The sequence below is a fragment of the Dermochelys coriacea genome, chromosome 14 (assembly GCF_009764565.3).
Source record: "Dermochelys coriacea isolate rDerCor1 chromosome 14, rDerCor1.pri.v4, whole genome shotgun sequence".
NCBI lineage: Eukaryota > Metazoa > Chordata > Testudines > Dermochelyidae > Dermochelys > Dermochelys coriacea.
In genome coordinates this window covers 27,272,497-27,286,469 of record NC_050081.1, presented here as the reverse complement: position 1 = coordinate 27,286,469, position 13,973 = coordinate 27,272,497, and the positions used below count along the sequence as shown (strand labels likewise).

Genomic DNA, 13,973 nt, shown 5'->3' with positions numbered 1-13,973 from the left:
TAAGGAAGTGTTATTTACCCCTTCACATATATACAAGTTCTAGGGGTTACCTGATTAAATTAATCCCTTTGCCTTCCTGAGAGCACGCTCTGTGGGGCAAGAAAGCTGAAACAGCATTGGGGCAGGGGAAATACACATCTTCAGAGATGATGGATTCTTTCAGTTGCCACTGGCATCAGCAGGTGTGAGTTGTGAGAGCAAAAGGGACAGCATTGAGATTTATGGGTGGAAACTTGGAGGGGACACTACCATTCACTGTGGGGGGGGGGTCCCAGTTGGCATTCTGGAAGAGGGAGCATGTGTCAGGCTCTGGGATCTAGGCAGTCAGGTCTGATGATTGGTGTGGTGATCCAAGCCAGACATAGGGTTAGGACTGGGCTGAGGGCAGCATGGAAACCAGGGGAGGCTGTGAGTCAGAACTGTGATCAATGTCTGTAGACAAGCTGATTCAAGTTTGTAGTCAGAGTTTGGATGCAGACCAAGTGTCAAAGCTGGGTTGGAGTCAGTGCAATGCTCTTGGGGTCAGGAGGTGGGTGCAGAGCTGAAGCAGGTGAGGTACAGTACTGGAGCAGGGTCAGGGTAGGACACAGACAAGGCTGAAGGAAGCCTCAGGCAAGGTTGGGGGCAGGAACAAAATTGAGAGCAGGCTGGAAGCTGAGGGAGTCTGTCACACGTGAAGCATCAGGAGGGTTCCTGGCTGAGTAGTGCTGTTGCACAGACTAACTTGCAGCTCTGGTGGGGTCAGGGAAATACCTGTTCCTGGGGGTCATCTGACCCAGTCCCTGCTCAGGGCTGCAGCATGGATGAGTTACTGCAGGCTCTGTTGGAGGGGTGGTCATAACACCTGAGTGAGTTGAATTGTTCTGGTTGTGGGATTGCCTCACCTTACCCTCCTCTGAAGGTGCCTCCCAGGCATTCCTAGGATTGGTTTGTTGGGATGGAACTGATGGAAGTCACAGATCACGGGTTGGGGCCATGGATGTTGCTCACTGGCTCCCATGAGTGTTCCTCTGGGCCATAACCTTCCCAATCTATTAGGTATAGATGCTTCTTTGAGGACCTGATTCACCAGTTATTATTCCTGACCTTGCACCACGACTGGAGGAGAAAGAGCTTTTGTTCATCCTGACAGGGAGTTGTGGGTGTGCTATTTCAGTACAGAAACATGGAACATGGGGTGTACTCTCATGGTGGTGGTGGGGGGGTAACTGGAGGCAGAAAGTGACTAACTTAATTTGCTAAATGACAAGGAAGGGACCAAGGTACCAGTAGTCAAGTTTGTGTGAGGGAGATGAGGTGTCCAAGTGTTTTGTGTAAAGCCAACAGTGATGGGAGGTTTGGTCTATTAGTGGTGGTCAGCAAACCACTTATAGTCTGCCTTGGTGGTGTCAAGCATACTTCTTCCTGGATATGAAGGCGGCAATTGACCAGATAAGAGGCTGCAGGGATGTGGGAAGTTGTGGTTCATGATGGGCAGAACCAGGGATGGAAACTGTAGCTGGAGAAAAAGGGGCTTTGCTGGGTAGACTTATGTTCAGAATTGTTATAGATAAACTCTGCAAAGGGTAGGAGTTATACCCAGTTGTCATGGTGGAAATCCTCAGTGTCTTGTTCTAAAATATCATTTATCTGTTCTGATTGCCCATCCATTTGGGCATCACAAGTAGTGGAGAGATGTAGGTCAACATCTAAGAGGCGGAAGAGCTCTTGCCAAAGGTGGGCGACAAACTCTGGTCTGTGGTCTGACGTGATATTGGAAGATAACCCATTCAGCTTGCAAACATGGTCAATGCAACATGGGCTATCATTTCTGCAGTGGGAATCTTACAGCAGAGCATGAAGTGAGACATCTTGGATAGGAGGTCTACAGCTATGACTACGGTTCTGGAGTTAGGGAGCTCCAAAAGAAAATCCATTGCTATTGATTCCCAGGGTTAGGAAGAAAATAGGCAGGAAGATCAAGTATCCCAGCAGCTCAGTATGAGGGACCTTCACATAAGTCAATGTATGATCTCACAGAGGTGTGCAGTCTAGACTACCAGAAATGTCACACAATCAGTTTTGTGGTCTTCCATGTACAAAATGGCTGTCCAGGGGGGAGTTGTGGCACAGTCAGAGAGTTGGAAGATGGCACAGGCCTCTGGGGCCATAAACACAGTATTTGAACAGAAATAGTCCATTTCTAACAGAGAAGCCTGGGACGGACTTGGCATTGTGCAACATCTGTTTGGTCACAAAATGGTAGCTCTGTAGAGAGGTTTTTACAAGGGAGAAGAAGTCCGTGTTCACTAATACATTGGCGAAATGGTGGGATTCAGGATGGTGGAGGGTTCAGATATTCCTTCCTTGCCATCAAGGTACTCCCCCTTGTGGGAGAATGCATCAGGCTTGCCATTGGCTTCCAAACCAATAATGCAGCATGAACTCCAGACAAGAAAAAACAAACAAACAGGGACCATTGGATTTGGCCTTCGCGGATCACAAGTGTTCTGAGTTTTTAAGGTTGGCGAATATCTGGATGGGGAAATATGCACCCTCCGAGAGGTGATGCCACTCTTCAAAGGTGGTCCTGATAACTAGCAGCTCTTGTCATAGATTTTGTAGCACTGTTCTGTGGGACTTAGCTTTCTGGAGTAGAATGTTCATGGATGGAGAATGCTTGGTGACACTCTGAGGTTGCGACAGGGCCGCCCCAATGGCATAATTGGAAGTGTCTGTCTTGGCAACAAAAGGCTGGGATGGATTCAGGTGTTTCAATATAGGTGCAGAGATGAAGGCCTTCTTTAGCTGCTCAAGAGCCCATTGGGCCTCTGACAGCCAGATGAATGTGGAATTCTTATGGAAGAGTTAGGTAATGGGGGACACTACTTGGGAGATGAACCTCCAATAGAAGTTTGTGAATCTCAGGAAGCACTGGATGTCACAGGTGCTCTTTGGCAGGACCCAGTCCACAATGGTGGTGTGGATACATAGTGATCTCATTGGGCAAGGTGACATAATCCAGGAAATCAATGGTGGTGCAGTCAAACTCACATTTTTCTGGTTTGGCATATAAGCTATTTTTCCTGAGGCATTCCAGCACTTGTTGAACATGCTGGTCGTGCAAAGTCTGGTTTTCTAAGAAGAATAGGATGTCATCTTAGTAGATCAGAATGAACTGGTCTACTATATCTTTGAAGATATTATTCATGAAATACTGGAATGTGGCCATGGTTTTGGAGAGGCCAAAGGGCATAGCCAGGTTCTCATAGTGGCCATACCTGATGCAGAAAGCTGTCTGTCACTCGTCACCCTCCTGGATGCAGACCAAATTGTATACACCACGCAGGTCAAGCTTGATGAAGATCTTTGCTGTACTGACCCATTCTAGGAGCTCATTGATCAGCAGGAGAAGGTCAAACTGCATAATTTCCTGGTGGTCTCCTATCTTGACCTGGAGAGGTGCTGTCTTTTAGGAAACTGGCCAGAAGCCAGCATACTACCATCAATAGTCTCCACCTGCTCTGGGACACGCTTCCTCTGCCTGGGCAAATGGTTGGCTCCAGCAAAGATGAAGTCCATAAAGTTTCTGGACAACCCAGAGTTGATCAATGCAAGCAGGGTACAGTTCACTTCAAGTGTGGCTGGAACCCAGAGCTGGAAGAAGATCTGCTGGTGTGGTTGGTGGTGCTCCTAAGGTGCATGGGAAAATGTAGGCAGCAGAGTGGATCCAGTTGGGGAGTTTGCTCTCTGCATTAGGTCCAGCCATGACTCCTCTACTGGGGCTGGATCGAGTGGTTTTCTGGCACTGTAGCGGGTCTAGGATTGTGGGAGCACCTTGCGGTGAAGTGGTCACTTTCCCTGCAGTACAGGCAAGGCCATTTTGGCACCAGTAATCCTTCTGTTAGTCTGTGATGAACCCCCTGGTGCTGTCAGTTTGAATGGTTATCAGGTCCAGAACTGGGCAAAGGACATGCATGGGGACCTTTGACACTAGGCTGGGAATGGTCAACATCCTGTTTCTTTTCCAGGCAATTCTCAAGCAGCTGGTTCTTGATTCTTATGCAAAGCTCAATGTAGGGTACCAACTCAGCTCAGTGGGTAGGGTTGACCAGAGCCAGATCCTCCTTTACAACATCATTCTATCCCCAGTAAAAATTATAGATTTGGGCTGCCTCATTCCAAGCAATATCAGCATTCAGGCTCTGGAAGTAGACTGGGTAGGTGGAGATAGGTCACTAACACTGGGCAAGGAACTACAGTGCTGCTTTGATGTTGCAGACTTGGTTGGGGCCCTGGAATATTAACAAGAAGGAGTGGATGAAGTACTCAAAATCAAGCATCACGTTGACCTGTTCCAGGATGGGTGAGGCCCACTCTAGGTCTTCTCTAGACAGTACATTGATAACAAGTCCCACCTTCATCTGATCGTGTGGGTGGCGCTGGTTAATAAACCCTCAAAACATGTGGCAGTCACCACCAAACCACTCCGGCAAAGAAATTTTTGAACCATGGTCCAGGGCTTCTACCATGGGTGGGCCAAACGATCCTAGAGGGGTCTGAACCAGCACTTGGAGGGAAGCGTTCTCTAACTTTAGCTGGGTAGTTGGATCTAGAGGTTCTGGAGTAGAGATGACATCTCTGGGGCTGCAGGACCAAGCCATCTAGGCTTGGTGTCCAGTACAGTGGAGTCTGTGCAAACTGTCAAGCTCTGGATTGTAGGCAGTCAGGCCTGGTGGTTGGATCAGTGGGCAAGAACTGGTACCAAGGGTTGAAGCTGAACGTAGGGTTGGGACCAGGCTGAGGGCAGTGCTGAAACTGGGGCCCAGGGACAGACTGTGGTCAGCATCCGTAGACAAGCCAAATCAGTATCATAGTCAGAACTCGATGCAGGCCAAAAGTCAAAGCTGGGTTGGAATTAATGCAATGGTCTGGGGGTAGGGAGGCAGGTGTATGGCTGGAGGGGTCAGGAGCAGGTCGGGGCAGGCCATAGACAAGGCTGAAGCAGGCTGGAACAAGAGTCGGGTGAGGCTAGGGGCAGGATGGAACAGGAACTGGTTCAAGAACAGGCTAGAAGCCTAGGGAGTCTGTGACACTGTAAGGCAGCAAGAGGGTTTCTGGCCACGTAGCACTGTTGCACTGACTAACTTGCAGCTCTGGTGGGGTGGGTGAAATACCTGTGCCTGGGGTCATCTAGTCCAGGGCCTACTCAGGGATAGGATGCTACTGCATGCCTGAGAGCTGAGTCCTTGCAGGCTCTGTTGGAGTAGGGAGCCATGTCAGGTGAGTGAGCAGCCCTGGTCTGGCTGTGGGTTTGCCTCAAAGCATAGGCAAGGGAAAAGGAAATCCTTTTTTTATTCTTATTATGCATTTTGCTTTCCACATCCCACCAACCTTAGTTCATTCTCCAACCCAGGAACTGCCAGACTGGATCAGACCCTAGACCCCTCTAGCCTAGTTTTCTGTCTCGGACAGTGGCTAGTACAGCTGTTGAAAAGGAAGGTGCAAGAAACCTTGCAATGGGCAGGTGTAGGATAATCTGCCCCTCCCTAGGAAGGTTTCATCATGATCCCTAATAGTTAAAGATAGGCTTAAGCCCTGAAGCAGTAGGCTGTATTTTCTTCTAGATTTTTTTAAGCATTAACTAGTATTAGATTAAAAATCATATTAATTTATCCACTCAATTTCTCATTCAATGCATGGCAGAGATGATACTCAATGACTGAATATTTCTTTTTGTCTTCCTCATTTAGTCTATTGCCTCAGGCCTTATTTACCACACATCATTCAAGCCCTGCACTGAACGCATAATTGATAATTTCCTCATGGGCATTCTATGGTAGTCATCCCCATAGGATCACGTTATACAAACATTAATGAATGTATTTTCACAACACCCATGAGAGAGGGGATGATATTACCCTGTGGGGGTCTCTTGGTGTGGTCTTTCAAGGGGCTCCAGCTTCTCCTGGCTGATCACCCTTAGTATCTCTTCAATCAGGTCAATACTTGGACTTTCACCTCTAATTAAGGCTAGCAGGCCTTCAGTTATAGGGCTTGCAGTCTGCTTCAGTCTCTTGGTTCTTTCTTGGAGACAGCCTGGTGCAGGGCTGTCTCCCCTTTACTGTCCCAGGCCTTTCTACCTCCCCTTCCAACTCTGAACTCTCTCCTTGATATCAGGTCTTGTGTCCTCTATTGGTTGTAGCTGTGGGTGCCTGTCTCCATGACTGGCAGCTCTGGCAGCTGCATGGTGGTGTAATCAAGCTGCTTGCTTGTGAACAGGAGAGGTTCTCCTCTCCCTCTGTCTAGGCTCAATATGGGGTTTGTAGATAAAATGGGAGTATGTACTGGGGTCTATATGGAACTGAGGCACAAGAAGACTAAGGTCAAAAGTGACAAGTGTTCACTAATTTTGGTGCCCAACTTCAGACACCTGGGGCTAGATTCACCTAGGAACTTAGACACAGTCATACTGTGCATCACCACACCTAACTTTTAGGTGCCTAAAAAATCCCTGCGATCTACAAAGCCTGAGTTAGGAACCTAGGCTTCCCATAGAGTGAATGGGGAGAGACAGGCGCTTTAGACTGCAATTTACAAAAACCAGCACACTAGGGGGCTCCTTGCATAAGCTAGCCAATGGGAGATGCCAAAGCAAGGGGTGGGGCAGAGATAGGTGCCTAAGTCTGGGCTTCAGGGAGGTGCCTAGCTCTGCTTGGGATTCTCAGCTACAAACCCTTTCTTGTCAGTAGGTGCCTCGCCATCTTAGCAAGAAAGACATTCCTGCTAATGTTTAGCCCACTGGTTAGGGTACTCACCTGGGATGTGGGAGACCCACCTGTGGGGGAGAAGGAATTTGAACAGGGATCTGCCATCTATCAGATGTTTGCCCTAATCCCTGGTCTGAGGGATATTCTGATGTAGGGGCTCCCTCAGTATCTCCTGTGAAGCTGTTGCCAGTGACAGAGAATGAGAATGACTCTGTAGCTTGCTGGTTAGAGTGCTCCCTTATGAGGTGTAACTCAGGATCCAGTCCCCCTACTCCCAGATCTTTTTTTTTTAGTTATTATCCACAATGCAACAGGAGAGATGGGGGACCGCCATAGCAGAATAGTCCATGGCCCTGTGGCTAGGATGCTCGCCAGACAGATGGTAGATCACTTTTCAAATCCCTTCTCTCCTTTCAGGTGACAGGAGACTTGAAGTGGGGGGTCTACCCATCCCAGGTGAGTGCCATAACCCCTGGGCTAAAAGTTATGAGGGAATTACTCCTCCTCCTCCCCCAACCCCACCCACAGCTCTTGCATGTAAGCTCATCTGTTGGGGCCATGATCCGATAGGCAAAGCTCTAAGCACTTACTGGAGAGGACTCCACAGGCAAGTTAGGTGAAGGAACATCTATTTTCCCTCAATTTGTGAATTGCTCTGGAATTTAGATGTGTGGACGCCTGGCATCGGACTGTGCTGTGCAGAACATAGAAATAGAAACCTAGGTAGCTTTTACTGCAAGAATGGAGGCACAGAGTGAGTTTAGGCACCTGCAGCATTCGGGAGCAGCTGAGTGGGGGTTTTGTGAATCCCAGTGGGGCCTGATCCTGGGATTTTGCTGCCTAAAGTGGCAGTTAGACACCAGAATGCAGAAATCCACAGTTAATGGAAGGTGAAGAGATATTTTTATAGTCTCATTTCTTACAAGTGCGACATACATGGACAAGTGTAAGATAACCCATTGCTTGTTAGAGCAGGATTCCTTCCTCTTTGAGCCACGGGACATGGTAGCAGAGTTCAGGATATTTTCTAACAGGGTAGCTGGGATTCCCCTTGTGTAGAGGTAGGTTGGTATAGCCAAGTATACACTACCCACTTCTCGCCTCCAGGACTCTGAGTAGGCATGGCCAGAGCTCACTACACTGTGGGGAGCTTGAGCTGATAGAAGAGCCCTTTGGGAGTTGGTCCAGCCAGAGTAAATTAGAACACCCCTGAGGTTACCCCAGGACTGGGAGGCAATAAGTTAGCAGAGAGTCGCCTATGAGCCTCATGAAGCAGAGTTCAAAGTATCCAGTTCATCCTGCTCAGCTAATGCACTACCTATCCACCACTGAGGTGAGAAGGGAGTAGACATGTTAGTAGACAAACTCATGGGTAAGGATAAAACATTTTTAAAAGTGTATTAACTACAGAAATACAGATTTTAAGCATTGTGGTAGGCCTAAACATCAGAGATAGTTCCTTATGAAAATAAAAAGTAAACACCCATTCTAAATCCTAAACTTTTAGAATAAGCAAGAGTTGAATGAAACAGCTTTTTTCACACCACTGGATGTCTAAATACCTTTAAAATCAGGTCCAATACTTTGGAAACTCCCACCCTGAAATTTTATCAGATTTGGGCTTCATCTTGGAGTTTGGAAAACCCAAATAAAGCCCCCAAAACCTGCCTAAGAGATTAAAGGGGAGATTTCCAAAGGCACAAAGGGGAAAATATTTAGAATGCTAAATATAAAGCAGGAAGGTTAGAGACCTGAAGTACTGGAAATATATATTTACCTCGATCTGCAGGTGGAGTCAGACTGATAAAACTTCTACATTTCTCACCTAAAAGACATATACAAATTTAAAGTTTAAAAATAAAATGCAGAACTAGATGACTAAAATGCAAAGAAAGGCAAAATGCCCTCCTGTATTCAAATTAGCATGAATGCATGTATAAACATACATGCTGGTTTTAGTTTAGAACCGCCCTAAGGGGAGCACTTGTTTTAGTATACCATGCACTATATTTTCCAGCCCAAATTAAGTGAACGAAGCACTAAATTTACAATAATAACAGCATAAAACTCAGTACATTCAGAATCCAGGTCCCCAAACCATTATAAATCTGCCCTTCATTACAGTATGGTCTTCCATGCATGATCACATAAGGCCCCACATAAGGAGCCCTCTGAGACACCAATGTTGATTTTTAACTAATTTTTGAACACCCACATTTTTGAAGTCCCAAAGGGTTGGGGAAAAGTTACTGTTGTGCTAATATTCAAACAGAATCAAAAAGGTTGACCCTGGTTATTAGCAGCCAGTTAGCCTGACATGGACCCCAGGAAAACACTGGAAAAGGTGATGTGGGATGCAGCTGTAACTGCCATGCTTGGTTTTCAGGACAGAGTGATGTGAACAGGGGAGTAAAGAGTGGAGAGGAATGCCTAGTTTATTTGTTCTGTTTTGGAGAGCTTGATTTTTTAAACGAGATTAGAAATTTGGTTGGCCAACATAAATGTGTTGACATAATATACTTAGACTTTGTAAGGCATTTGACTTAGAACTATATGACATTCTGATTAGAAACTGAGCCCTATACAAAATCAATGCAGTATCTAATAAATTAATTAAAAACTGGCTGACTGTGTCAAATGTGGAGGTGCTTTTTAATAATTATTAATACTGGATCTGGATCTGCCACTAGTGTATGTGTCCATACCATACATGGGAATGCGTATTTCACTCTAAGGGGCTGACTGGGTAGCTGAGCCTTTCAATCTAGAGAACGATAGAGGAGGCCCTTTCTGGTGGTCTAAGGGTCTGCCTACCTCAATTACTGTGTCCTCACTGGTGCTGCGCTCTCCCCCCCCAGCCCATGTGTGTGTCTCTTAGTCTTCTGGGGCAGATCCTGTTGTTCTTTGTAAAAAGAAAAGGAGTACTTGTGGCACCTTAGAGACTAACAAATTTATTTGAGCATAAGCTTTCATGAGCTACAGCTCACTTCATCGGATGCATTTGGAGGAAAAACGATGAAGTGAGCTGTAGCTCACAAAAGCTTATGGTCAAATAAATTTGTTAGTCTCTAAGGTGCCACAAGTACTCCTTTTCTTTCTGCGAATACAGACTAACACGGCTGCTACTCTGAAACCTGTTGTTATTTGTGTGGCACTAAGATGAGCCACTCTAGGATTCATTCTCAGTGAATTGTCAGAGAACTTGTCTGTCCTTCTGGACACGTGGGGTGAATTGTGGGAAGGCACCATAGAGTTGTTTAGCCTGCATCCACACTGAAAAGTGAAAGCAGTACCCAGGCTCTGGCCTATAGTCCCCCATCTGGACCAGCTAGCCTGGATGTCAAACGCCATCAAACTCAGGGAAGAGGGTTGCATATGGAGGGGAGGGGGATTAGCAGCATCACCCAAGGAGGAGTCTGAGTTGGATCTGCAATAAAGACAGACCCTAATAGTCACCTAACATCTTACACTTAAGAGTCTCTAAGTGATAATCCCAGAGGGAGTAGCCTTAACTGCTTTAGCCCACACTCCTGGGGGAGCATTGCTACTAGTCTAAACAGGGTGGGTGAGAATAAGAGAACCAGATTGAAAATAAGACACACAGGAGGATCTGGGCTGTCCAGGGGAATGTGAGTTGTTTCTCTTCTGTTCCTGTAACTGAAGAGGATAGTCTTTCTAATTTAGTTTGTAGGGAAGCATAAGATTAGATAAAACTAAGAATATGTGTGGGCTTTTTGTTGTTTTCAAATCCACTTTCTCTAATGCTTTGTTCCAATTACTAAATAAAATAGTCACTCTCACTTGTCACAGGTTCCTGAAGGTAGGAAATGTGGGTGCCTGAACCCAGCCAGATCTGCAGGGTGAAAAGCAGTGGTACATGGGGTAGTGCACTCAGGACCTGGTCTAAAAGTGGAAGAATTGTGAGATTCCATCTCAATACAGGTAAAGGCAAGATGTCGAACATCTTCGAGGGTGCGCTCAGAGAGATCAAAAAGAAAACCACCGTGCTGATTAGATATATAACTGTGATGCTAACCAATAGATCTCAAAAAGTAATTGTAGATGGGCAATTGTCATCCATGAAGGGTGTTTCTAGTGGGGTCCTCCTGGGATCTAATCAATAATCTAGGAGAAAATATAAGACCACTTCTGAAAAAGTTTGTAGGTGACTAAAAAATGGTGGAGTGGAACATGATAATAAGGACAGATCAGTTATAAAGAGCAGTTCAGACTGCATAGAATATAGCCTAATGCAAGGTCATACACCCATGAATCAGAAGATAGGACAGCAATGACTCAGAAAAGGATTTAGATGGCATAGTGGCAAACAAATGCAGAGGAGTTCCCAGTGTGAGGCTGTGGCTAAGATGCCTAATGCAATACTTGAGTAAATAAACAGGGAAATATTGAGTACGAATAGGGAGATGATACAATTTCTGTGAACAACATTAGCAAGACCAATGTAATCATTGGGGTTGCTTATTAAAGCTAGAGTGCCTGTAGAGTGGTAGGTGTACCACAATCCAGAGGTGGTGTAATAATTGGGCCGACAAATTTTTCTGAATTGTGGGCTAAACAGGAAAAAACATGAGAAAGTTTATAATGTGTCACAATAACTTATAACAATAAATGTTAATGGGAAAAGGTGCAAAAGGGAGACAAAGACTGAATTAGTACAAACAAAAAGGCCAAACGGTATAACTCAAGGACTGTGTTATGATCAAGTCGGATAAACAAGAGAACTGTGGCACTGGAAATTAATGAACCAAAATTGGTGTGTCAGAATTTAGGCCAAATTGGTGAACTAAATAATAATGAAGGGATGGGGTATTTCACCCATCACTCCCTTCTGGGGGCCTCAAAAAATGATTTTAGGGGACAATTGCTGACTGAAAAAAGGGGAAGGAGCAATCTTCACCATCATGGCTGCCACACTCCCTGTCTCCTGGGACCCCAGATTCCAGCATGACACCATTATGCCTTTGTCATCCTGATCCTGAGAGATGTCCTGACCAGACCAGACAAAGATGACATCATCACCTTCACTGGCTCCAGTTATATCCTGAACACCACCTGGGATGTGAGACTTTGTCACATACGCATGCCCACGTATGCACACAGTGTCCTTTAGCCAGGACTGTATGTTTTGCAACACTGTGACCAGAAAGGCAAATAAAATCAACTCCCTAAACAGCCTGATACAAGTTTCCCAAGTCTCGGTGTGCCATGCTTATGTTCCTGGGCCTATATTTCTCCATCAGTGTGGCTACAAGTGAGAGTCAACACCAGAAGCAGAAACTGCGTTTTCTCGCTTTGCTGTTCTTTTCTTTTTCACTCCTGTGTTTGTCTTGTTTTGTCTTCTAGGAAGTGGGATTAGACTTTAACAACCATAGCAACAACAGCTCCTCAACTAACTTCTCTTTTCCCCCAAAAGAACAGTTATAACCATTTTTAATATCATCTAAATGACTGTCAGACAAGGGGAGAAGGTTCTTCTAAAAACTCTGTCTACCTAAAGGGAAAGGGAACAAAGTTTATTGTTAAAATGAAAACCTTACTTAATACTTTACATTTCAAATGCTTTAACGGTTTCTCCTTTTTCTGTATCTTTAACAAAAAGAATGCTAATGGTGTGTTTGCCATGGTATTGAACAGGCTGAGGTCTCTGCAGATAAAACCCTGAATCTTATTTAAAGCTGTTTAATGCTGGACATTGCCAGGGTTGTGTTAACACCTTTGACTCTTTGGGCCCATTTAGTCCATCTAAATTAATACAATGGAAGCAAACATTGTAGGTACTTAAGCAGCTAGGCCCTGGAGTCACCAGTCCTTGTGCAGCCCAGTAACCATTCTGACACGTGGCTAAGGGAAAGGGTATTTGACTAGGGCTGGCAGAAAAGGCTGGATGCTTTTGCTCTTCAAGTTGATGCAAGCACTGAGGGTCATGGTGCACATTTCTTGGGTTTTGTGAAATACACTTGAAGGGTGCAATTCCCAAAGACATTCTGTTCTGTATCCCTCTTCCCAGACAAGGAATGTTCAATGTGCTACATGGCTACATGCAAAACAAAAATCTACCGTGTGATCACATAGTGGGCTTTTGAACAGATAGAGCTCCATTTATGGCAGGCCACAAACCAGGTCTGCATGCCTTGGTAAAGAAAGTGCTCCATCTGCCGTGTGAAATAACTGCATGATTCACAGATAACAACTGGCACATGTACTTCTGAGTCCAGAGCTAGGATATTTTGCAGCAGGTCTCATCTATTGTGAACAACATCCAGACTCAGCTTCTTTGTGTATGCCTGTTTGCAAAATGGTGTGAAGAAATGGGGTCCAATCATAGAATATCAGGGTTGGAAGGGACCTCAGGACCTCCTAATCCAACCCCCTGCTGAAAGCAGGACCAATCCCCAACTAAATCATCCCAACCAGAGCTTTGTCAAGCCTGACCTATTGTTATTGTTGTCATGATGTATTGTTATTCCACATTGAAGCTCATTGGCTCTCAAGAGGAAAATACTGGGACAATTTTCTGAGCTGAGAGACAAGCTTCACACTTATTCAAAGGACTGCAAAAGAGTGAATTTGTTGATTTTCTCTGTGACCAAAGGAGATTGTGCTGTCTTACCTGTGTCACAGACATATTTGGGAAACTGAATAAATTGAACAAAGGTCTGCAAGGAAAAAACACCCACATCCTTTAGTGATTGAATCACAGGATTCATAAAGAAAATAAATTGTTTTCTGGAAGACTGATTTACTGAAGACAAACTATGAAACCTTCCTGCAGCTTTGTAAATTCCTGACTAACAATGGAGTTATTCAACCTCCCACGTAAGTGATGGTGGTCCATCTCAAAGGAACAGTTTGCATCCTTTTACCCTGACTTGGCAGTGACTAAGAATGATTGGGTGTGAAACTCCTTTCAGTGCAAGCCTGATTCCAGCAGCTGAAATTCAACAGCTGATTTGAAATGTCCTGCAATCGATTCTTGTGAGGAACATATGTATAGGCATTGACTCTGTGGGTGCTCTGGGGCTGGAGCACCCATAGGGAAAAAAAGAATGGGTGTTCAACCCACTGGATCAGCTCTACCTCTCTCCCCCAGCATCTCCCACCCACTGCTGATCAGCAGTTCAGCGGCGGGCAGGAGGCACTCGGAGTGGGAGAGTAAGGAGGAAAGTAGGAAAATACAATCTAGGTGCAGCTACTATAAGGTGG

The 13,973-nt window shown here is 45.5% G+C and overlaps 1 protein-coding gene across 1 annotated transcript in view; it reads right to left on the bottom strand.

The window, feature by feature from the left end:
• LOC119843092 (germ cell-specific gene 1-like protein) overlaps positions 1–13,973 on the bottom strand; it is a 77,222-nt gene that overhangs the window by 56,110 nt on the left and 7,139 nt on the right. Inside the window, exon 2 of the mRNA XM_038371987.2 lies at positions 8,527–8,574. Within this exon, the coding sequence (XP_038227915.2) occupies positions 8,527–8,574 (48 nt within the window). The remainder of the gene's footprint in view (positions 1–8,526; positions 8,575–13,973) is intronic.